The sequence below is a fragment of the Pteropus medius genome, unplaced genomic scaffold, assembly GCF_902729225.1.
Source record: "Pteropus medius unplaced genomic scaffold, Ma_sr-lr_union100, whole genome shotgun sequence".
Classification (NCBI taxonomy): domain Eukaryota; kingdom Metazoa; phylum Chordata; class Mammalia; order Chiroptera; family Pteropodidae; genus Pteropus; species Pteropus medius.
The window spans coordinates 49524762-49550045 of NW_024340849.1; the positions used below are offsets into that span (position 1 = coordinate 49524762).

Consider the following 25284-nt stretch of genomic DNA (forward strand, 5'->3'; position numbering starts at 1 on the left):
GTGTCACGGTTGCCCTGGAACCCCGCCCCAGCGTCCTCAGTCTGGTCGAATAACCTCCAGACATCCCGGAGAGGCCCGCCTCCGCCCCGCCCGGCGCGCTGTGCAAACAGAGCCTGCTGGCCTGCAACCCCAGGAAGGGAGCCACCGCAGGTCAACTCGAAACAGTAGGTTCAAAGAAAAGTAAACACAGACACGCGGCTGCATCTTCCTCAACGTCTCGGTCCTTTGTGCCATCCTTAAATATCACATGATTTTTCTATGTGCCTGAGTCCTGAGTACTGTCACTCATCGTAACCCCTGGGAAATCGCTGCAAATGGATGGAGGCCGGAGACAAGAACGACACCCCAGAAAGGCGTGCGGAGCGCTCCGAAGAGAAGTCGTTTGGATATGGACCGAAAGGCCGTTAGGACTCAAGGACACTGGCAGCCGGGCCGGGGAACCTAGGGCTCGGGGCGGCCACGCGCTGGTCCCCGGACCACAGCGCCGGTTCGTTGCAGACAGCCGCCGTGGCGGCCTGAGTGCTCGCTGCTTCAGTGCGCCGCCGCAGGTCGGGAGGGAGAGGCGGGCTTCCCGCCGGCAGCGCCCCTGCGGCACCCCAGCCGAGCAGCGGCCCCGCAGCGCCCCGACGGAGCAGCGCCCCAGACGCTCGCCGCAGAGCCACGCTAGGCCGGCTCCGCGCGGGGACAGCTGTCCCCGGCCCGGGCGCACCCCGCGGAGAGTGAGCCAGTTCGCGGGAAGCTGCTGGGTCAGGGAAGACGAGTTGCTCTCTGCTGCGTTGTCCCTGACACTGTGACCGCTTGGTTCTTCTGCCTTTCCCCCTCACCAGATCGCATTCCTGGAGGAGTGACACGGTCTTTCATCTTCGTCTTCTTCAGGGCCTGGCAAAGTTCCTTCAAGAAATGTGAGATGAATAAATGAGACGGTTAGAGTAACTATTTATTATAGATTTTCTTTCTTTTTTAAACTCATGTTACTAATGTTGTAACAGTGTAGCATGGCCTGTTTTACTTCTCAAAGTGCTTTCACATCCATTATTTGAAATAACCCTCAAAATAAGCCTGTAAATTAGAGCAAGAATTATTACCCCGTGTTACAAGAGGTAAACTGAAGATCAGACCAATAGTTAGGGCTTCCAACCAATCAATCCTGGTATGTTTTTGCAAATCTATGAGTATAGTTAATGTACTGAGATGTAATGTGAGAAAATCAGATAGAAAGCAACCAACAAAATGCTTAGTATATGGTAAGTAAGCAGTAAATGGTAATTATTATTAATTAGGAATATTGTAATATTTTCGAATATGTCCAGATGAACTATTTTAACATCACCAAAACTGGGACAAGCTATGCACACTGATATCCAAGAGGAATTATGCAGCATCACTTCTAAAGTATTCTCACTTATGCCCTGCCTTGTAGCCCTCCCCACAACGTGGCAGTTGCTTCTTCAAAGACAACAGGAGAAAGTCTGCTGCTGCTGCTTCTAATCTCTCTGACTTCTTCTGTTTCTTCTCTAGACCCTCTTAAAATATCCGTGTGAGAAATCAGGCCCACCTAAGATAATCTCTTTTGATTAACTTAATGTCAATTCATTAGGCATCTTAATTACCTTTACAGTATCCCTTCACTTTGCTATATCCCATCGCATTCACAGATTCTACCTTCACTCAAGGGGAGGATTCAACAGAGTGCATACTTGGAGAGACACTCTAGGGGACAATTTAGAATCCTATCTAGTCCCCAGATCTCTGACAGAGCTGACTCCTGACCTGGTCACATACACTGTACTAAACTCTTCACAGAAAATCACCAGAAAGTCAAACAAGACACCAAAACCAAGCTGTAAAGGGGGAGGGGAGATGTAACTTTATGCAAACAGGAAAAAAGGAAATCAAATACAAATATAGAATGAGAGCTCACTAACAATTTTATAAATTGAAGAACCACTTTAATGTAAATTATTATTTCTAATTTATCTGTTTTATAAATCTTGATTGGACACATTGAGTTCTTGCTTACAGTGGTGAAAGAACTTAAAGGGATTATGTTTCCTACCTCGATTATGCATATGGAATTTAGTTTTGGTTCTTAGACCTTTGCAATTTTTTTCTTAAGGTAAACATCCTCTATTATGTTTTAGATTATGATATCTAAGGTCAAAAATATACTTACTCCATTTTCCTTTCCTCCAAGTAGTGCATGCAATGTGATCTTAATAAATTACAGAGAACTATGGAGAAGGGGAGTTGTCACATTATCAATCTGCAACAAGGGGTTAAATAATTAATATATTTTATATCACTGTTATTTACAAATTATCTTCCTACTTCATGTATTAAATGTAATTCCAGCTAGATTGGAAACTCCTTCAGGAGAGAGGCTATACTTACACTTATTTATATCCAGAATAGCATTTAATAGAATACACAACAAATAATTGATTCCCAATAAAAATATATTGGATGAATTAAAAACATTAAGATATGTGAAGTAGTTTTCAGAGATTCTGCTTTAGGGAACTTTGATTACTTTTAAGGATAATTACTTTTAAGCAGCTTAGTTGTTAGGGCTTTCCTGAGAGGGTTACTTTGATTGCCTCTGCGTTGATGTGTTTAAGTCAGAGTCAATAGTGCAAACTATTGAGAATAACTCACTAAAATGTTTCCTTTATTTTTTCTTTTGTTTTAAACATGGATCAAGTGTGAATTATCCATTAGGTACTATAGACTGAGTAACTAGACAGCAAAACCAAAACCTGTGGACAATGCTTGGGACAAAACAAGTTAACAAGGTATCCCCCCGAACCCCAAAAGGTAAGGAGAGCAAGGATGAACCACAGATAGCTGCAACACATGGTGATAAAAACATAGTACAGGTAGAAACAGCGGGTGGAAATAAAGCATCTGATGGACCTGAAGACATGGGCAACCAAAATAGCATCAGATTTCCCAAGGAATGCATGGAGAGAACAGCAGTTAAAAACGAGGATTTTTTCCCCACCCAGTAGTAAGTGCAAGGGGCCCATGTATGGATCTGAAAGGCTAGAGCCATCCTTCCTTCCAGTACAAGAACACACATGGAGGGGCAACTCCCAGGATGGAATAAGAATTCTGCAGGACATGAACAAGAAAACTGTAAGAAGGAGAAAAGTGCAGAGAAAAGTGAGAAAGGGGAAATTCTGAAAACAACCTTCCAAGTTTTATACAATAATGAAGACACAGAAGGCTTGATGAATGAAGTTGTGTAAGCTCTCCTGAACCCTGCTTCTTTTAGACATTTAAGAGATGTAAATTCACAAAACAATGAGCAATAGAAAAGAAATGTTGGTTGAAAGCCAACAAAGTTATTTTCAAAAAATAAAATAAAATAAATAGGATGACCTTTCTACAGCCAAGAAAAGCATGCCACAAAGTCAAAAAAATATGGCATAGATGATAGAGGCTCTGTTCATCCCTCTGCCGACCAAATCAAAGTTGTGACAGAAACAAGGAGCAGCAGCAAGGAAAAATCGTCTGGCATCTAGATGACCAAACCATACAACCAGGGAGAAATCCAAGAAATCACCCTGCAACAGAAGAACATAGGACAGGGCGAGGATGCAGGGCTTCCCAGTCCCAAGCAACTGAGTGAGACAGAGACTGCGGCAGCGGCAGCGGCAGACGCCTCTTAAAGGGGCTGCGTCCACAAGCAGATTTTCACAGTGACAGATCTGCTCACTCTGAATACCAGTACCACCAATTCAGCTACGCGTAGGGGGCACCAGAGACTTACAGGGAGACATTGTTGGAGTGAGGGCTAAAGCGAGATTCACTTGGTACAGAAGTGTCAGCGGTATCCATTGTTCCTTGTTGAGCACTCCCCGCTCCCAGTGCCTGGACAAAGTGCTGCCATAGCTGTGACGTCATCAAACTAGATAATAGAGGTCACTCTGCCCAGAAGATTCCCTGAAACTCCGCCTCCCCTAACTCATGGCTCCACCCAAGCCACATATAAGGTATATCTTCAGCGAGTCAGGTGCTCCTGGCTGAGACTCACACTGGAGGCAGCTGCCCTCGGTTTCTGGTGTGGCCTTTTGAGGCAACTATAAGCACAGCATCTGTGGATTGCTTACTGAATCTTAACTGGTGGCCCTGGAGGGGCACAGGCTTGGGCTAAATTTGGCCTGCAGCTGAACCCCTCTCAGGATTATGCCACTGGGCACCTACTTCACAAATCCACACTAATAAGAATGAGAGACTTAGGAGCTTTGCTTAGTACATAGAAACAGACGTGGAAAGGAAGCCAAAATGGGAAAATAAAGAAGCAGAAGCCATATGAGAGAACAGAACATAGATCCAGATATAATGGAGTCAAGTTCTCTAATAGATGCAGAGTTCAAAACACTAGTTATAAAGATGTTTAATGAACTTTTGGGAAGTGTAGAGAATTTCAACAAAGAAATTAAAAGAAACAAAAATGGAAATGGAAATTATAAAAGGGAACCAGTCAGAAATGAAGAACACATTATCGGAGATGAGAAGTATATTAAAGGGAATAAACAAAGGAATAAACAAAAGGAATAAAGAAGAGGATCACATGCCCTATCTAAAGGACAGGAAAGCCAAGGACAATCTATCAGAATGGCAAGAAAAAAGACACCAAGACTAAAAAAATAATTTGAGGATATGTGTAGGGAGCTAAAGCTCCCAAAATTCAAAAGAGTGCATGGATTATCTCAGGAGGCCTGCTTGCATATAAAAGGAAAAAGGCTGGTTCTGTGGAATTCCAGGAAGAAGAAGATTAAGTATAGAAAAAGGGAGTGTCAAAGAGAGTGTCAAAGGAAGTGTCGATTGTACCTCGATCTTCAGGATGAAAGGAGCATAAGAAATAAATTCGGAGAGACAGTTGTGAGATCTGTTCTCCCTCCTGCACCGTGTCTGTCTTCTCTTTTTTCTCAGTCCCCGCTCCCCCATTCAGGGACCTGGTTTGACTTGGTCGGCTGGTTTCCGACAGATATGGAACACTACTAGGGATACAAATATCCATCTGCTTGGCGTAACTGAAGAAAATCAAGACGTTGAACAGCTGTTTAAAGAAATAATGATGGAAAACATCCTTAACTTGGTGAAGGAAATGGACATAAAACCCCTGGAAGCTCAGAAGATTCCAAAAATCAGGGATCCAAAAGAGGCCCATACCAAGACACATCATAATTAAAATGCCAAAGGTTAAATACAAAGAAAGAATATTAAAAGCAGCAAGAAAAAAACAAATAGTTACTTATAAGGGAACACCCATAAGACTGGCAGCTGATTTCTCAAAAGAAACTATGCAAGACAGAAGGGCTTGGCAAAAAATATTCGACAGGACGAAGACCCAGGATCTACAACCAAGAATAATTTATCCAGCAAAGCTATCATTTAGAGTTGAAAGACAGATAAAGAGCTTCCCAGACAAAAATAAGCTAAAGGAATTTATCACCATCAAGCCAGTATTGCAGGAATTATTGGAGGGATTTCTTTAAGAAGAAAAAATATGTATTAAAAACAGGAATGAAGAATGGTAACAACTACGTTCCTATCAATAAGTACTTTAAATGGAAAAGAATTAAGTGCTCCAACCAAAAGATAGAGTGGCTGAAAGGATAAGAAAACAAGACCCCTACATATGAAAAGGAAGAGGATGGAAAAAGATATTACTTTGATGGACCTAGAAGGTATTTAAGTCCGACAGAGAAAGATAAACACTATATGATTTCACTTCTATGTGGAATCTAAGGAACAAAAAGAACAAACTAATCAAAAACAGACTCACAAATATAGTGGACGATTTGGTGTGAGACAGAGGGGAGGGTGGCTTGGGGGACTGGGAGAATGGAGTGAAAGGCTAAAGAAGTACAAATTAGTATCTTATGAAAGGTCACGAGGATGGGGAGCACGGCATAGGGAATGCAGTTAGCATGAATACGTTGGCTAGGTGTAGGGTCAGGGGAGGGAGAGAGCAATTGGGGAGATTGTTTTATGAACTATGTAGATGTCTAACCAATGTACTGTATACTAATTAAAATTTAAAAAAATAAAATCACATGATGCAAAAAAATAAAAAATAAATTTAAAAATAAATTTTAAAAAAAGAAAGGCATGCCTCAAAGACATGCCCACAATACAGACTTTTACAATATTATAAAGGTCTTTGATTTGCTTTTTTCCTGTTTATTTTAAAACAAACTAAAGACATTATGAAAATGCTAGAAGATGTGAGAGAACAACATAAACCAGAATTAAGAAAACTCAGAAATAAAGTGACAAGTCAGAAGATAATTTAAAATAAAAGAAAAAAAGTAAGAAATAACAACTAAATTAAAAGTAACATGAGAGAAAATAAATATAATCAACAACACCTTAAGAGAAATAAAAAATGAAAAGGAAGAAATTTTATAAATCAAAAGGAAGAAAGATAAAATAAGTTTAAGAGAATATGACAAATATTGATGATAGTCAAGAATATCAAAAGATAATAGGAGTCCCTAAAGATGCCAAGTAACATGGGAGAAGATTCTAAAACCTGTAATTCAAAAAAACTTTCTTGAAATAAAAAAATATACATATTGGAAACATATTGAAAGAATACCCTAAGTATCTGAGAATATCTATTCACGATGTTCAGCATCAAGACATATTCTAGTAAAATTATCAGATTTTAGAGAAAAATGAAAATATCATTGGACATGTAGACAATAAGAGCAGTGACTTGTGAGGAAATAACATTTAGATTACCATCAGACTGTGACAACATGCTTTCTGCCATAGTGGAGGAAAATAATTTCCTTTCTACCATTCTAAATTCTTCTGTCTGTTCTAATAATCAAATTGATATGAGACAGATTAACAGAAAATAATAACCAAATTTAATTACATATGTGCACACGGGGACTCCATAAGAATATAGGACCCAAGGACAAATCAGCACTTGAGGTTTATATGCCACCTTGAGCTAAGGAGAAAGAGGGGTTGTAGTTTGGGATTCAAAAAGGAGGAAGGCAATCCACATGGAGAAGGAAATGCAAATTATTGGTAAATAAATGTCTACTGGACCATCTTTAATGATGGGACACAGAGAGGATGTAGATCAAACGAGCCTTGCTATGTTCCTCCCTGTCAATCACACACTAGTTTCTATTAAACTATAGTTATGATGATAGCTCCCTCCCTGGAGCAGGTCCTCTATCTAAATTTTAGATAGTTAAGGGAAAGGTCAAAGATTATTTCTGAGTCTTTTTTTTTTAAATAACCAGCTTAAAGTAATCAATATCCCCAAAAAGTGTATTTTAGAGTGACAAACCTGCTCCTCCTCAATGCCAGAAGAAAACAGAGTACACATACTTAATATTTCCTAAGGAAAGAAAATGTGAACCAAGGATTTTATATGCAGCAAAAGTGAATTTCAAGTATAAAGGTCATAGACAACTGCAATTAATATGCAGGAATTCAGAGAATTTAGTTCCCATGATTTCTTATAGAAAACAAGCTTCAGAAAATCAAACTAACTAGGGAGAGACATTGATGTAAAGACCAGTGGTGAACATTAGAGGTACAGTTTCTTTTTAACCAAGACCAAGTTAGAGATGTAAGAAAGAGTATGATGTGTAGTAGCTATACACTCTGACAAAATAGATGTAATACAACTTTTTTTTTTTAAATGGGAGAAGAATGGAGAGCAGAAATGCAAAAACCAATAGCTGTTTTTAATTAGCATATTGGTAACAGTATTATTTGTAGTGTTATTTTAATACTGTTGCAAGTATAATGGGGGAAGCTATTCATTAGCTATTTGTTAAAGATAAATTATGTGAGAGAAAAAGAAACTTTCTTCTACACTCAAGGTTATTTTGACTGGTCTAATAATCCAATAGAGATGAGACAAATTAGCGAGAGAAAATGACCAAATTTAATTGCATACATATGTATAGGAATCCTGCATACATGAGAGAGTCAGAGACCCCACATACACAAGAGGTTCAGAGACAGAAAGAGAAAGAAAACGAGAAAGAGAAAAGAGAAAATAGCATTCTGAGATAGAGATGAGGTAAGTCACTTTGGGTCTTCAGAAGGTAATTACAGGGAGGACAAATGTTCAGTAGTCAGTAGTTTGCCCTGCCATATAGATAGGTTACCTCTAATAATCTCTTATTATTGGCAAAGCCCCTAACTCTAAAATTTTTAGGTAGTTAAGTGGGGAGCAGAAGTTTCTCTTGAGCCCACAGGGTCTTGGTTGGTTTAGCTCAAAACAATCTACATACCACACAGGCACATCTTAGGGTGACTCATTCCAAACCCCCACAGTTAATAATATGGGATACTCTAATTGTTATTAATCCCTGTATCCCTGATAGAAAACCTGTATGAAGAAATAATAACTGAAAACTTCCATAACCTGGTGAATGAAATAGGCATCCACATCCAGAAATAACAGAGATTCCCAAAAAAGATGAACACTAAGAGACATGTGATGATTAAAATGCCCAAAGTTAAGAATAGAGACAATCTTAAAAGTAGGAAGAGAAAAGAAATTAGTTATGAACAAGGGAGACCCCGTAAGATTATTATATAACTTTTTAATATTTTTCCCAAGCTTTCTTGAAGTATAGTAGACAATTACTTGCTCATATTTACATTGTACAATTCAACAAGGTTTTTTTTTCAATTGTAGTTGGCATACAATAATATATTCATTTCAGTTGTACAGCATAGTGATTAGAGATCTATATAACTAACAAAGTGGTCACCCCACTAAATCAGTTACCCCTTTTCCCTCTTACATGTTTTTACAACATTACTATTTTACTTATGCTACACTTTATAACTATTTTGTATCTATCCATTTGTACTTCTTAATCCCTTTGCCTCTTTTCACTGTCCCCCAAAATCTCCCTCCCATCTAGTAGCCCTCAAAGTATTCCTTATCTATGAGTTTGTTTCCATGTTTGCTGTTGTTTATTTTGTTTTTTAGATTCCACATGTATGTGAAACAGTGTGATATTTGCCTTTCTCTATCTGACTTACTTCATTCAGCACAATACCCTCTAGGTCCTTCAAGGCAATATCTTTTTCTATCCCCTTCCTTTTAGTCTGTGTGTGTCTTTTAATCTGAAGTGAGTCTCTTGTAGGCAGCATATGTAGGGGTCTTGTTTTCTTATCCATTTAGTTTCCCTATGTTTTGGTTGGAGCACTTAATTCTTTTCCATTTGAGGTACTTGTTGATAAATATGTAGTTATTACCATTCTTTATTCATGTTTTTGATACATTTTTTTCTTTTTTAAAAAGTCCCTCCAATAATTCCTGTAATACTGGCTTGGTGTTGATGAATTAAATTCCTTTAGCTTATTTTTGTCTGGGAAGCTTTTTATCTGTCCTTCAACTCTAAATAATAGCTTTGCTGGATAAAGTATTCTTGGTTGTAGATCCTGACTTAACACTTTGAGTATTTTGTGCCAGGCCTTTCTGTCCTGCAAAGTTTCTTTTGTGAAATCGGCTGCCAGTCTTATGGGTGTTCCCTTGCTTTTCTCTTGCTGCTTTTAAGAAGCTCTCTTTGTATTTAACCTTTGGCATTTTAATTGTGATGTGTCTAGGTGTAGGCCTCTTTGGGTTCCTCTTTCTTGGGACTCTCTGAGCTTCCTTGGGTTGTATGTCTATTTCCTTCACCAGGTGAGGGAAGTTTTCCATCATTATTTCTTCAAATAGCTCTCTTCAACGTCTTGTTTTCCTTCAGGTACCCCTATGATATGGATATTTTTACATGTAATAGTGTCCCATAGAGTCCTTAAATTATTATTATATTCTCAGCTTCTTTTTGCCATTCTAATTGAGTGTCCTTGGCTTCCTCATCCTCTATATCAGAGTTTCAATCCTCATCTTCCTTCATACTGTTTATTCCCTCTAATGTACTCGTCATCTCAGATAATGTATTCTTCATTTCTGACTGTTTCCCTTTTATAATTTCCATTTCCATTTTTATGTTTTTTTTATCTCTTTGTTAAAGTTCTCATTGAGTTCATCTACACTTCCCTTAATTACACTGAGCATCTTTATAACCAGTATTTCTAACTCTGCATCTGTGAGATTGCTTGACTCCATTTTTACTTGGTTCTTTCATATGGTTTCTGCTTCTTTGTCTTCCCATTTTGGTTGCCTTTCTGTGTCTGTTTCTCTACCAATCAAAGCTCCTAAGTCTCCAAGTCTTATTAGTGTGATTTTGTGTAGTAAGTGTCCAGCAGCACAGTTCTAAGAGGAGTTTAGCTGCAGGCCAAGTTTAGCCCAGCCCGTTTTTCTCCGGGGCCACCTGTTAAGATTCAGCAAATAATCCTCAGATGCTGTGCTTATAGTTGCCTCAAGAAGCCATGCCAGAAACTGGGGTCAGCTGCCATCAATGTGAATCTTGGTACTGCTTAGTAAGTGGCACAGGACTCACCGAAGATACAACTGAATGTGGCTTGGGTGGTGCTGTAAGTTGTGGGAGGCAGAGTTTCAGGGAATCCTCTGGGCAGAGCAACCTCTGTTATCCAGTTTGAAGACGTCTCAGCTATGATGGCACTGCCTCTGCACACTGAGAGAGGGGAGGGCTCAACTGAGGAGCAATGGATACTGTCAGCACTTCTGCCTGGGAGAAAGCCTTGCCTCTGGCCCTTGCTCCAATAACTCAGTGTCCTCCTATAAGTCCCTGATGATCCCCAAGCAGCTGACCTGGTGCTGGTGCTCAACGTGACCAGGTCTATCACAACAAAAGTCTAGTTGCGGACACGGCCCTTTTAAGAGGCATCTGCAGCTGCTGGCTACCACTGCCAATAGCCTCTGTTCCACTCAGCTGCTGGGGACTGGGCAACCTTGTGTCTTTTCCCGCTTCTACCTTCAATCATTGCAAGGCGATTTCTTATTTTTCTCCTTAGTTGTAGGGCTTCTGTTCATCTAGACCCCCAAGTGACTCTGATTGCTGTTTGATCCGTGTTTCCATCTCAACTTTGATATGGTCACAAGCGGGGATGAGTGAAGCTTTTATCATCTACACCATTTTGCCCAGTCTAGATAATTTTTCAACAAAAATTTTGCAGGCCAGAAGGGAATGGCACAATGTATTCAAAGTGATGAAAGTAAAAAAACCTATAACCAAAAATATTCTACTCAGCAAGCTTATCATTCAGAATTGGAGAGATAGAGTTTCACTGACAAGCAAAAGCTAAAGAAGTTCATCACCACTAACCTAGCATTGCGAGAAGTGTTAAAGAGACTTTTTTTTTTTATGGAAAAGGCTAAAACTAAAAATAAGAAAATATATGGAGGGAGGAGTGAATCTCACTTATAGAGGTGAACACTTAGTAAACATAGTGGATCAACCAATTACAAAACTAGTATGAGGATCAAAAGACAAAAGTAGTAAGATAGTGTCTAAATATAATAATAAATTAAGGGACATACACAATGTGTAAAATATAATGACAAAAACATAAATATGGGAGGGGAGTGAGTAAAAATGTAGTGCTTTTAGAATATGTTTAAATTTAAGGGACCACAAACTTAAAATAGACTGCTATAAACATGACTTGGTTATATGAATCTCAGTAACCACAAACCAAAAAAGCTATAATAGATATACAAAATAAAGAGAAAAAATTCCAAACAAATAACTATAGAAATTCATCGATGTACAAGAAAAGATTACAAGACAAAAAGTAAGGAACAGAGAAGAACCAGAAAACAATAAAGTGGCAATAAATACATAGTTTATCAATAACTATTTAAATGTAAATGGACTACATGTAAATGGGCTCCAATGAAAAGACGAAGTGTGATTGAATTGATTTAAAAAAAAAAAAAAAAAAACACGACCTGTACATACGCTGCCTACAAGTGTGTCACTTAGGTGGAAAGACACACAGAGACTAAAAGTGAAGGAATTGAAAATTATATTTTATGCAAATGAAAATTTTTAAAAACTGGGCTAGCAATACTTATATCAGATAAAATAGACTTCAAAATAAAGGCTGTAATAAGAGACAAAGAAAGCCATTATATAATGATAAAGGGATCCAATAAGAGGATATAACTGTCATAAACATCTATGTACCTAACATAGGAGCAACTAAATATATAAAGCAAATATTGAAAGACATAAAGGGCAAGATCAATAGTAATACAACAATAGGGACTGTGATACTCCACTTACATCAATAGATAGATCATCCAGACAGAAAATCAACAAGGAATCAGTGGCCATGAATGATATATTAGACCAGATAGACTTAATAAATATTTACTGAACATTTCACCCAAAAACAGCAGAATACACATTTAAAAATAATACACGTGGAACATTTTCCAGAATAGATCAAATGTTAGGCCACAAAACAAGTCTCAATATAATTTAAGAAAACTGAAATTATATCAAACATCTTCTCTGGTCACAATAGTAGGAAACTAGAAATCAATTACAGAAGAAAACTGGGGGAAAAAAACGTGTGAAGGATACAAAATATGCTACTAAATAGTCAATGGGTTACTGAGGAGGAAATCAAGAGATATCTGGAGATAAATGAAAATAGAAACACAATGACCCAAAATATACTTGCTCAGCAAAAGCGATTCTAAGAGGAAAATTCATAGCAATACAGGCCTACTTTAAGAAACAAGAAAAATCTCAAATAAACAATCTAACCTTACACTTAAAGAAGCTAGAAAAAGAACAATAAACAGCCCAACAGGAATAGTAAGAAGGAAATAATAAAGATCAGAGTAGAAATGAATGAAATAGAGACAGAAAAAATAAAGATCAATAAACTATGGTTCAATATTTCTTCAGAAAGGTAAACAAAGTTGATAAAACTTTAGATACACTCATCAAGAAAAAAAGAGAGCCCAAATAAATAAAATGAAATTTGAAAGAGAAGTGATGACCAACATCACAGAAGCACAAAACATTATCAAGAAAAACTACAAAAAAATTATATGCCAACACATTGGACAACCTAGAAGAAACGGATAATGACTAAATCAAGAAGATATAGAAAATCTGAACAGACCAATTTTCAACAAAATTGAAATGGTAACCAAAAAACTCCCAACAAACAAAAGTCCTGGACCAGATGGCTTCACAGGTGAATTTTACCAAACATTTAAAGAATTAATATGTATCCTTCTCAAATTATTCCAAAAAATCGAAGAGGAGGGAAAGCTTCTAAATTCATTTTACAAGGCCAGGACTCCCTTGATACCAAAACCAGGCAAAGACATTACCAAAAAAAGAAAAAAAAGAAAAAAGAAAAAAGCAATATCCCTGTCAAACACAGATGCAAAAATCCTCAACAAAATATAAGCAGACTGAATTCAGCAATACATTAAAAAGATCACACACCATGATCAAGTGGGATTTATTCCAAGGATGCATGATTGGTCAATATTCACGAATCAATCAATGTGAAATACCAAGTAAATAAAATGAAGGATAAAGATCATATGATCATATCAATAAATGCAGGAAAATTATTTTAAAACTCTCAGCAAAATGGGCACATAGGGAGCATACTTCAATATAATAAAGGTTTATATATGACAAACCCATAGTTCACATCATACTCAACGATGAAAAGCTGAAAACTTTTTCTCTAAGATCAGGAATAAAACAAGTTGGCCTACTATCATCACTTTTATTCAACATAGCACTGGAAGTCCTGACCACAGCAATCAGACAAGAAAAAGAAATAAGAGTCATCCAAAGTGGAAAGGAAAAAGTAAAACTGTCACTATTTGCAGATGACATGATACTATATATAGAAAATCCTAAAGATTCCACACAAAAAAAACCTGTTAGAACTAATAAAGAAATTCAGTAAACTTGCATGATACAAAATTAATATTCAGAAATCTGTGGCATTTTATACACTAACAACCAACTATCAGAAAGAGAAATTAAGGAAACAATTCCATTTACAACTGCATCAAAAAGAATAAAATATGTAGGAATAAATTTAACCAAGGAAGTAAAATACCTGTACTCTAAAAACCATAAGACATTGTAGAAAGGAATTGAAGAAGGTTATACCATGCTCAGGGATTGGAAGAATTAATATCACTAAAATGTTCATATTACCCAAAGAAATCCACAAATACAATGCAATACCTGTGAAAATACCGATGAAAGTCTTCGCAGAACTAAAACAAATAATTTTAAACTTTATATGGAACCACAAAAGATGCTGAATACCCTATGCAATCTTGAAAGAAGGACAAAGTTGGAGGTATAATGCTACATGATATCAAATTATACTACAAAACTATAATAATCAAAACAGCATGGTACTGGCACAAAAACAGACACATAGATCAATGGAACAGAATAGCAAGCCCAGAAATAAATCCATGCTTTCATGATCAGTTAATCTATGACAAAGAAAGCAAGACTATACAATGGGGTAAAGACAGTCTCTTCAAAAAACTGGACAGATAAAGAATTCATACAACGCAAATCCCCCCAAAATGAACAATCTGATTTAAAAATAGGCAGAGGACCTGAATAGACATTTCTCCAAGAAAGACATACAGATGGCCAACAGACACATAAAAAGATGCTCAACATCACTAATCATCAGGGAAATGCAAATTAAAACCACAGTGAGATTCACCTCACATCTGTCAGAATGGCTGTTATCAAAAAGTCAACAAACAAGTGTTGGTAATGACGTGGAGAAAAAGTGGAGACCATTTAGTCTATCTGCATTGTTCAGCACTGATGTACACATCATAGATTTTTACAATGATGTTTTATGTATTATTGACATTTACTTTTAAAGAAAAATTGCTTTTCATTTTGAAATTCCACTTCTATAAATTTACCCTAAAAAATACTTTGCAAGTGAGCAAAGGTAAAAAAAGAAAAATGTTCATTGCAGCATCTTTCGTAAGATAGACAATCCAAATGCCCATTGATAGACTAGTTAAACAAATTATGGCCCACTAATTAATACAATAATGTAGCTACTGAAAAGAATGAAGCAGACTTCTTCATACTAATATAAAAAGGTATCCAGGATATATTGTGAAGTGGGGAGAAAAAACAGGTTATAGAGTAGAAATGTATAAGGTGATCACATTTCATTTTTTAAAATGTTCATTCATACTTAGTGAAGAAAAAGGCCAACATTTATTGAATACTTAAACAATTTTTCAAAAACTAATTTTTGAACTGTACCATGAGTATATAATCAGCAGACCAAAAAATAAAGGGAAAGAAAAAAAATTTATTCTGCCTTTCATATATGTACTGTACAGTGGGTTACTAAAGAGTTGATCATGGAATGCTTTATGGGAGTATTGCAAATGAATAGATGAAAAGACTGATATAATTAGACTATTCTACTTCGTAACTCTTGTTGAATTAATGGATCTCAAAACTGAGCAGTGATAACTTCTAGCATTACACATCAGCATTAGCTTTCTTCTGAGTGACGAAACAACACACTACATCCTATAGTCTTGCTAAAGGGAAGAATCTTATCAAGCTTCTGATCAAGTTGACAATTTGCGTGACATACTGAGGAGAATGGAACATGTTGAATTATGCTATGAGTATGCTATCAACAATCAATAAAATCCAGACTGGAAAATTCTATAGGATAAACTCTACAGATATTGTCTATTGTCTACCTGGGTAATAAAACTACAAAGAAACATTGGGAAATAATTACTATAGAAGACAGGATAGTGGTTACTTTTGGGAGCAGGTGATGTGATTGAGACAGGCTCATAGGCGGGGTCTTCTGGAGGGCTGGCAAACTTGCATTCCTTGACTTTGGTGGCAATTACAAGAGCGCTTGCCTCAGAATAATTCATTAAACCACATATTTGGTCTGTGTGGTTTTCTTTGTTTGTATTTTATTTTAGAATTTAAAAAAATTATTCCAAAATATAAAAAGGAAAACTGTGAAATTAAAGTTAATATGTTTTATTAACATTCTATAAAATGTAGTAAATTTCTTCATTGTAAAATTGAATATTTATAAAATATTATTGCATTTGAAAACATTTTTTCTTACTTTGATCACACTCCTGAGTATGCCTAATGATTACCAAGAAATCAGAGTCAAATATAAACTGTTATTCAAGATTAAATCACTTCAAAAGCAAAATTAGTCTTTTTAAAATTCTTCAAATGTATTACAATAAAACTACAAATCCATATATAGTTTTTGATGTGGATGGGGTGCATTTTAATGTTTAATATAATGTGCAATGAGACCTTTAATTTGAAATAAGCCTGGAACTTACAAAGTTCTTGAAATGACCTGTAAATGGTGCCACCTGACAACTTGGAACTAGCTATAACTAGATGTATCTCTGTGAATCTACAGATTCAGTTTAGTGTAACGGTTAGGCACTTCGACTGTGGGATTAACTTCCTGGATTTAAGTCCCAACTCTACCACTTATTAACTTTGTGGCCTTGGATAGGTTACTGAATCTCTTTGTTCCGTATCTGCAAAGTGGGAATAATAGCAGTACCTATTTCATAATGCTACTGTGAAGATTAAACATTTCGCTAGATAGTAAATATTAGAATAGTGTCTGGCACACACTTAGTGCTCAGTAAAGATAAGCTATTATCATTATAATTACATTGGCCAGCCAGAGAGATAACCATAAACTGGGGTGGCTGTCCCACCCTATGTGAACAATGGCATGGGGGCCTATTTGTGTGTTTGTGCCTCTATTATCCAGAGCTAGAGAGCAAATGGGGAATGGGGAGCAGGAAGCTGTAGCAGTCGACTAACATGAGCATTTCTTATCATGACTGTGGCCCTCACCTCTCCACTCTTATCAGCCCCACTCAGCTTCTAGTAAGTGTCTCCTTAACACCCATGTTCAACACACACACACACACACACACACACACACACACACGCACTCTCCAGTGGGTACATCCTTTCAAAGTCGTCATAAGCCCTTACTCTGTACTCTAACACATCCCAATATTCTGTTCTGAGGTTGGGAATTTAAATAAAATAGAAAACAAAACATGTATTACAGTTGCAAGTGCTAAACATGTTACACTAAACAATAAAATTCCCATGGACTTTTCTAAACCCACAATGTAGAAACATGATCTCTACTTTGTTTTTACTTAAATTTTGAAATGTTATATATATATTTATTTATTTTAAATGCTAGTTTATTTTTTTCATAGTACATATACATAATTTTTTAACATTTTATTTTTTTATTTTCCCCCTCTCCTCTCCCTTCTGGTAACCATTAGTCCATTGTCCATGTCCATGAGTCTCTGTTTGTTTGTCTTGTTCATTTGTTGCTTTTAGGTTTATATCCCACATATGTGATATCTTGTGATTTTCAACCTTTTCTGTCTGGCTTATTTTGCTTAGAATGATTCTTTCAAGGTCCATCCATGTTGTCACAAATGGCAGTATTTCATATCTTCTTATGGCTGAGTAATATTCCATTGTACATATATACTACAGCTTCTTTAGCCAATCATCTATTGTAGGACACTTCAGTTGCTTCCATGTCCTGACCACTGTGAATAATGCTCCTATGGACATCAGTGTGCAAATAGCTTTTCGAATATGAGTTTTCAAGTCTTTGGGGTAAAAACCTAGTAGAGCAATTGCTGGATCATAAGGTAGATCGATTCTTAGTTTTTTGAGGAACCTCCATACCACTTTCCATGGTGGCTATACCAATTTGCAGTCCCACCAGCAGTGTTTGAGGGTTCCTATTCTCCACATCCTCTCCAACATTTGTTATTACTTGTCCTGGTGATTATAGCCATTCTAACAGGTGTAAGATGGTATCTCATTGTGGTTTTGATTTGCATTTCTCTAATAGCTAGCGATGTTGAACATCTTTTCAAATATTTGTTGGCCATTTGTATGTCCTCTGGGTAGAAGTGTCTTTTCAGGTCCTCTGCCCATTTTTTGATTGGATCATTTGGTTTTTTTGGTTGTTATTGAGTCATATGAGTTCTCTATATTTTCGATATTAGGGCCTTATCAGAAGTGTTGCTTGCAAATATATTTCCCCATTCAGATGGTTGTCTCTCTACCTTGTTGACGGTTTCTTTCACTGAGCAGAAGCTTTTTAGTTTGATATGGTCACATTTATTTATTTTTCCTCTTACTTCCCTTGCCTTTGGGGTCAAATTCATAAAATTCTCTTTAAGCCCAAGGTCCTTGATTTAGTTCCTATGTTTTCTTCTATGCATTTTATTGTTTCTGGTGTTATATTCAGGTCTTTAACCCATTTTGAGTTAATTTTGGTGATAGTCTGAGTTAATTGTGTGGTGATAGACAACAGTCTAGATTCATTCTTTTGCAGATGGCTTTCAAGTTTTCCCAGCACCATTTATTAAAGGGGCTTTCCTTTCTCCACTGTATATTTTTGGCATTTTTGTTGAAAATTATTTGCCCATATAAATATGGGTTTATTTCTGGATTCTCGATTCCGTTCCACTTGTTTGTGTGTCTATTTTTCTGCCAATACCATGCCATTTTGATTACTGTCACTTTGTAATATAATTTGAAGTCGGGCAGAGTGATGCCTCTGGCCTCATTCTTTTTTCTCAGGATGGCTTTGGCAATCCAGGGTCTTTTGTGCATCCATACCAATCTGATGACTTTTTGTTCTATTTCTTTAAAAAATGCCGATGGGATTTTGATGGGGATTGCATTAAATCTGTATAATGCTTTAGGTAATATGGTCATTTTAACTATGTTGATAATTCCAGTCCAAGAACATGGAATATCTTTCCATTTCTTTGTATCTTCTTCAATTTCTTTTAATACGGTCTTATAGTTTTTATTATAAAAGTTCACATTTCGTTAGATTTATTCCTAGGTATTTTATTCTTTTTGTTGCAATTGCAAAAAGAATTATTTTTTCCACTTCTTTTTCTGATGCTTCATTATTAGAGTAAAGGAATGGTATGGATTTTTGAATGTTGATTTTGTATCCAGAGACTTTACTGTATTTGCTTATTGTTTCTAGTAATGTTCTTGTGGAGTCTCTAGGGTTTTCTATATAGAGAATCATGTCATCCTCAAATAGTGACAGTTTGACTTTGTTTCCTATTTGGATGCCTTTTATATCTTTCTCTTGTCTGATTGCACTCGCTAAGACCTCCAATGTTATATTGAATAACAGTGGTGTTAGTGGACAGCCTTGCCTTGTTCATGATCTTAGAGGGAAGGTTTTTAGTTTTTCACCATTAAGTATAATGTTGGCTGAGGGCTTGTCATATATGGTTTTTATTATGTTTAGGTACTTTCCTCCTATACCGATTTTGTTAAGTGTTTTGATCATAAATGGATGATGTATCTTGTCGAAGGCTTTTTCTGCATCTATTGATATGATCATATGATTCTTATTTTTTAATTTGTTTATGTGGTGTATCACATTAATTGATTTGCGTATGTTGAACCATCCTGTGCCCCTGAGATGAAGCCCACTTGATCGTGGCGTATAATCTTTTTAATATGTTGCTGTATTTGGTTCACTAGTATCTTATTTAGGATTTTTGCATCTGTGTTCATGAGAGATATTGGTCTGTAGTTTTCTTGTTTTGTGTTATCTTTATCAAGTTTCAGTGTCAGGTGATATTGGCCTCATAAAATGAGTTGCAAAGTATTTCCTCCTCTTTGATTTCTTTGGAAGAGTTTGAAGAGAATAGGTATTAAATCTTTGAATGTTTGGTAGAATTCACTGGCGAAGCCATCTGGTCCTGGACCTTTACTTTTTGGTAGGTTTTTGATGATTGTTTCAATTTCCATACTGCTGATCAGTCTATTTAGATTTTCCCATTCTTCTTGATTCGATCTAGGAAAATTGTATTTTTCTAAGTACTGGTCCATTTCTTCTAGGTTATTCAATTTGGAGTTATATACTTTTTCACAATATTCTTGTATGATCCTTTGCATTTCTGCGGTGTCAGTCGTAATTTCCCCTCTTTCATCCCTGATTTTGTTTATTTATGTCGTTTCTCTTTTTTCTTTAGTGAGTCTAGCCAGCCATTTGTCAATTTTATTAATCTTCTCAAAGAACCAGCTCTTTGTTGCATTTATTCTTTTTTTTTTTCAATTTCATTTATTTCTGCTCTAATTATGATGATTTCTTTCCTCCTGCTGACTTTAGGTTTCATTTATTCTTCCTTTTCTAGTTTTTTAAGATGAAGCATTAGGTTGTTTATTTAGGCTTGTTCTTGTTTTTGGAGGTAGGTCTGTAGTGATATCAATTTTCCTCTTATGACTGCTTTTGCCATGTCCCAAAAGTTTTGATATGTTGTACTATTATTACCATCCGTTTCTATGTATCTCTTGATCTCCCTTTTATATCTTCTCTGACCCAGTTATTCTTCAGTAGCATGTTGTTTAATCTCCATGTATTTGTGGTTCTTCCTGATTTCTTTTTGCAGTTGATTTCTAGTTTCAGAGCATTATGATCAGAGAATATAGTTGGTAGGATTTCAACCCTCTTCTGTTTGTTGAGGCTATTTCTATGTCCCAGTATGTGGTCAATTCTTGAGAGTGTTCCATGTGCACTAGAGAAGAATGAATAATCAGTTGTTTTGGGATGGAAGGCTCTGTAAATGTCAATTATGTCCAGTTGGACTAATGTGTCATTTAAGGATGTTATTTCCTTATTGATTTTCGGTTTGGATGATGCATCCATATCTGACAGTGGGGTATTTAGGTCCCCTACTATGATAGTGTTTTGGTCTGTTTTTCTCTTTAGTTCTGTTCGTAACTGCTTTACGTATTTCGGAATTCCCTGATTGGGAGCATAGATATTAATAAGTGTTATGTCTTCTTGATTCCTTTTATCATTATGAAGTGTCACTCAGTACCTTCCTTTACCTTTTTGATTTTGAAGTATATTTTGTCTGATATTAGTACCACTACTCCCACTTTTCTTTGAATTCCATTTTCTTGAAACAACATTTTCCACACTTTCACCTGTAGTCTCTATTTGTCTTCGGAACTGAGATGTGTCTCCTGGAGGCAGCATATGGTTGGGTTTTGTTTTTTGATCTAATCTCCCACTCTATGCCTTTTTATTGGTGAGTTCAGTCCATTTACATTTAGGGTGGTTATTGAAATATGAGGTCTTCTTATAACCATGTTATCTTTTGCTTTCTGGTAGTTTGGTGTTTCCATTGCTTCTTTGTCCTTTTGTTTTGGGGTTTTTTATTTTAGTTGGCTTTTGTGAGTTTTCCCTCTGATCCTTCTTGTTTTATGTTATATAATTTGGTTCTAAATCTTTGGCCTGTGGTTACCATAACGAATATGAAAAAGATAGTTGTATATATACAGTCGTCCTTTTTCTTTTGCATGTGCCTTATCTCCATTTCCCTTTGTGAATTTGGATCTTTGAATCCTCCCCTTTTCAGTCATTGTTGTCTCATTTTGTCCCTATGTATGCTGAACATTCATTACTATCTTGCTACAGCAAATATCTTCTTATTTTAAGGTTATAATGCCCTGTTTGTAGTAAGGGTCATACCCCTCTACTTTTATCAGCCTGCTAGTCACCTTACTCCTAATTATGTTTTTTTTTTTTTTTTTTTGGTCGTTTTGTTTTAGGTGAGCTGACCTTTTTCAGTATTTCCTGTAGTAGAGGCCTCGTAATGGAGAATTCCCTCAATTTTTGTATGTCTGGAAAGGTCTTTATTTCTCCTTCATATCTAAAGGAGAGCTTAGCTGGGTACGTTATTCTTGGCTGGAAGTTCCTTTCATTGAATAGTTTAAATATTTGATTCCCCTCCTTTCTGGCTTGTAAAGTTTGTGCTGAGAAATCTGACAATAATCTAATGGGTTTTCCATTATACGTTACCATCTTTTTTCCCTGGCTGCCCTGAGAATTCTGCCTTTATCGTCGATTTTTGATAATTTTTATACGATGTGTCTTAGAGAAGGCCTTTTCGGGTTGAGATAATTGTGTGTTCTATTGACTTCTTGAATTCCAAGCTCCAGCTCATTCCTTAGATTTGGGAAATTCTCATCCACTATTTGTCTGAAAATGCTTTCTAATCACTGCTCCTTTTCCTCCCCTTTGAGAATTCCCTTTATTCTTACGTTTCCCCTCTTGATGGTATCGGCTAGTTCTTGTATTTCTCTTTCATTATTTTTCATTCTTCAGTTTCTGTCTTCTTCCTTCTGATTTATTTCTAGATTTCTGTCCTCGATATCACTGATTTTTCCTCCATTTGGTTGACTCTATTTCCCAAGCTTACTATTTCATTTTTCAACTCTTGCAATGTGTTCTTTATCTTCAGAAGGTCTATTCAGTTCTTTTTGAGGATTCCAATCTCCTTGCTAAAGAACTAATTCTGCTCATCTAGTTGTTTTTTCAATTCCTGAAATTGTTGATATGATTCGTTTTGGATCTCACTGAGTTTTTTCAGAAGTACCATCTTGAATTCTCTGCCATTTAAGTCACATATTTCTATGTCTGAATCTTATTTTCTGGAGATTTCTATCTTTCTTTCTGAGATGCCTTGTCACCTTGGCTATTCATTTTGTTTAATGGACTATTTCTCCACCTGGGCATTAATGGAAGTGTGTTCTGCTTTTTTTCTTTTTTCTTTTTTTCCCCAGAAAGAAGATTTATTATATAATGGTCCCTAGCCTGTTGCAAATAAGGTGTTTTTCTTTTGTTTTCCAGTAGGTGGCATCTAAGCCTCTTGGAGCTCTGCTTTATATAAAGTGTTAATAATGTCTTTTTTTTCCCTTATAGATGTTTAATCATGCTTGCTACCCTCAGTCTCAGTTCCTGTCAGTGTTAGTGACAGTTTCATTAGCATTTGCTCAGATTCCCCTGGGGCTCTGCGGCATTCCTTCTCGGAGGGTATGGGGTAGGGGGCCTTCTGGGTTGGGGGTTAGAGGCTGCGGCTCAGCCTCAGTTTTGCAACCACAGCTGGTAAAATCAACTGCTGTTTCTCTGCCGTTTCTGCTTTTCAGCCATCCCTGTTTCTCTGCCTTCTGCCTTGATGATTGGGCACTGCCGCCGGCCATGTGGAGCTCACAGTACTCTCAGGCAGGGCTGTTCAGGGAATTCACCACTCCTTCTCCCCTCCCTAGCCTCCTACAGGGAGCTCTGGCTGCAAGAGGCAGCTTCTTTGTTTCTCCCAGTCCACTGCCCGTGGTTCTGACCTGTGGGTTCTGACCTGTGGTAGTTCTTATGAGCAGATCCCACGCTCAGACATGCTGGTGTGCAGTTTGGGTGTTTTTTGTTGAGTTTTAGGTGTTCAGCTTATTGTTGTTTCAAGGGGAGAGATCCGGAAAAGTCTCTCACGTCGCCATGTTTAATCCAATCTCCAAATTTTGAAATGTTTATGACTATATGTAATTGCTATCTTAGTAGTTCTGTGAATTTTAATACATTACAAATACTTTGTTTTCTGTCAGAAACTGCTACATGACTGTGTTTCCTTTTTTCTCCAGTGTTTTCTATAACTCTGCATCAATATCCAAGCCAGGACTTCTCCTGGGACTCTAGGTAAATGTCTATTAAATTATGACACCCAAAAATCATATTCCTCAGTATCCTGGGTTAAAGAATCACTGTCATTTTAAGAATTCCACATATCCACCCCACTGAGAGGATTTCAAAGGCTTAGAATAAAACAATGACTTTTTGTTAGTAAGTGCCTCACTGTACCCTGGAACCCAGCAGCTTGACAATTATTACATGGAGATGTTCCACTTTTCTTTTTGGAATTCAAGTTCTTTTTCTTGTCTTTGATGTTCACTCTAAAATGAAGGCTCCATAAATATTACCCTTGATATGTTGGTTTAAACTTGTCAGTACACAGTCTGCAAAAGTATGTCCTCAGCAAAACTAAACTCATAAAAAAAATACTAATTCATTTAAATCTTGGGTTTTATAAACATAAATATAATGTCTCAAATCGCATTATGACATATAACCTGGTCTTTGGGACTGTGTTAATCATTATTAATCCCTGCCGCAATATAGAGTAATTAAAATGATTTAAATTAATTTATAGGCCATGTCATAGTTCAGTTTTTTTTCATATGTAAACTCAGCCAGAGTTTCAAAAGAAAATAAATGCAATTCAATGGCAGTAAACGAATCAGAAGAAAAAAATATTGCTACTTCCAGTATTGTAATTAATTACTTTTATTTTTTAAGATTATCTTCTTGTTCTGTTTGCTATTCTCATCACTTTTTTCTGCTTTTTCTCCTTGAATGATGGTCTCTTTCCAGATATATTCCTGTCCTCACCACAACCACTAGAAGAAAAGAAACAGTCCATATGAGTATATTAAGTCCTTTATTCACCATTGTATCCCTAGAACTTAGTACAATACCTTAAATAGAACTTACCTGAGTCACAGGTAACTGGACATAGATATTTCAAGCAAAAAATAAAAAGTTAGCAACTTCTCCTGATATGGAATTCTCCACTCATGCAACTCCAGCTTGGTGGCCGAGGTACTCCATCTCCTGGGGTCTGCCTTCTTTCTAAAATCCTATGCATCAAGTCTGTAAATAGCTCAACAGGTATCTTAATGTTTTCTGCACAGGGTTCTTGACTTCCCATGAAGAATGTATTTTCCTTAAGGACAGAAAACACTTCTCATTAACCTTGTTCTGAATTAATACAAAGGAAATAATTAAATACCTAAGGCTTTGTGGTTACAGGAAACCTTCCAAAGTTTTAATTTTCATTTATATACATATCTTCATGCAGAGACCAACAAAAGACTTTCAAGTATAAGCATATACGATGAAAATATGACTTCAAAATGAGAAGAAAAGGTAAGATTTCTGATTATTAAAAAAAAGCTTGTGCATTGTTTTTTTAAGTATAGAGATGGGTATCAAATCACTATGGCATTTATATTTCCTTGGATACCTTTAAAAGACAAATGTAACAGCTTAATTTAAATGTGTTGGTTCAAGCATACCTCGTTTTATTGTACTTCACTTTATTGCACTTCTCAGATATTGTGTTTTATACGAATTGAAGGTTTGTGGTAACCCTGCATCTCGCAAGTCTATAGACATCATTTTTCCAACAGCATTTGCTTACTTCATGTCTCTGTCACATTTTGGTAATTCTTGTAATATTTTGAACTTTCTTATTATTATCATATTTGTTGTGGTTATCTGTGATCAGTGATCTTTGATGTCTTTTTTGCAATTGTTTTGGGGGCATCACAAACTCCAACCATATAAGATGGAGAACTTAATTGATAAAGGTACATGTGTTCTGACTGTTCCACC

The 25284-nt window shown here is 36.5% G+C and overlaps 1 protein-coding gene across 3 annotated transcripts; it reads left to right on the forward strand.

Annotated features, from left to right (window-relative positions):
* The first annotated feature begins 14 nt into the window (after positions 1-14).
* On the forward strand, positions 15-25069 carry LOC120588841 (ribosomal large subunit pseudouridine synthase B-like). 3 transcript variants are annotated; one of them, XM_039846179.1, is made up of 2 exons: positions 15-902; positions 24749-25069. In XM_039846179.1, the coding sequence occupies exon 1, from the start codon at positions 315-317 to the stop codon at positions 792-794; it is 480 nt and encodes a 159-aa protein (XP_039702113.1). In that variant the 5' UTR covers positions 15-314; the 3' UTR covers positions 795-902; positions 24749-25069. The 3 variants fall into 3 exon arrangements, 2 of the variants coding, with proteins under 2 accessions (XP_039702113.1, XP_039702103.1); XM_039846169.1 differs by lacking the exon at positions 24749-25069 and adding an exon at positions 2702-3931; XR_005649331.1 differs by lacking the exon at positions 15-902 and adding an exon at positions 23481-23529.
* The last annotated feature ends 215 nt before the right edge of the window (positions 25070-25284 follow it).

Excerpts from the sequence above, each read along its gene's own strand:
- LOC120588841 (XM_039846179.1), top strand. The coding sequence starts at position 315 with ATGGATGGAGGCCGGAGACAAGAACGACACCCCAGAAAGGCGTGCGGA.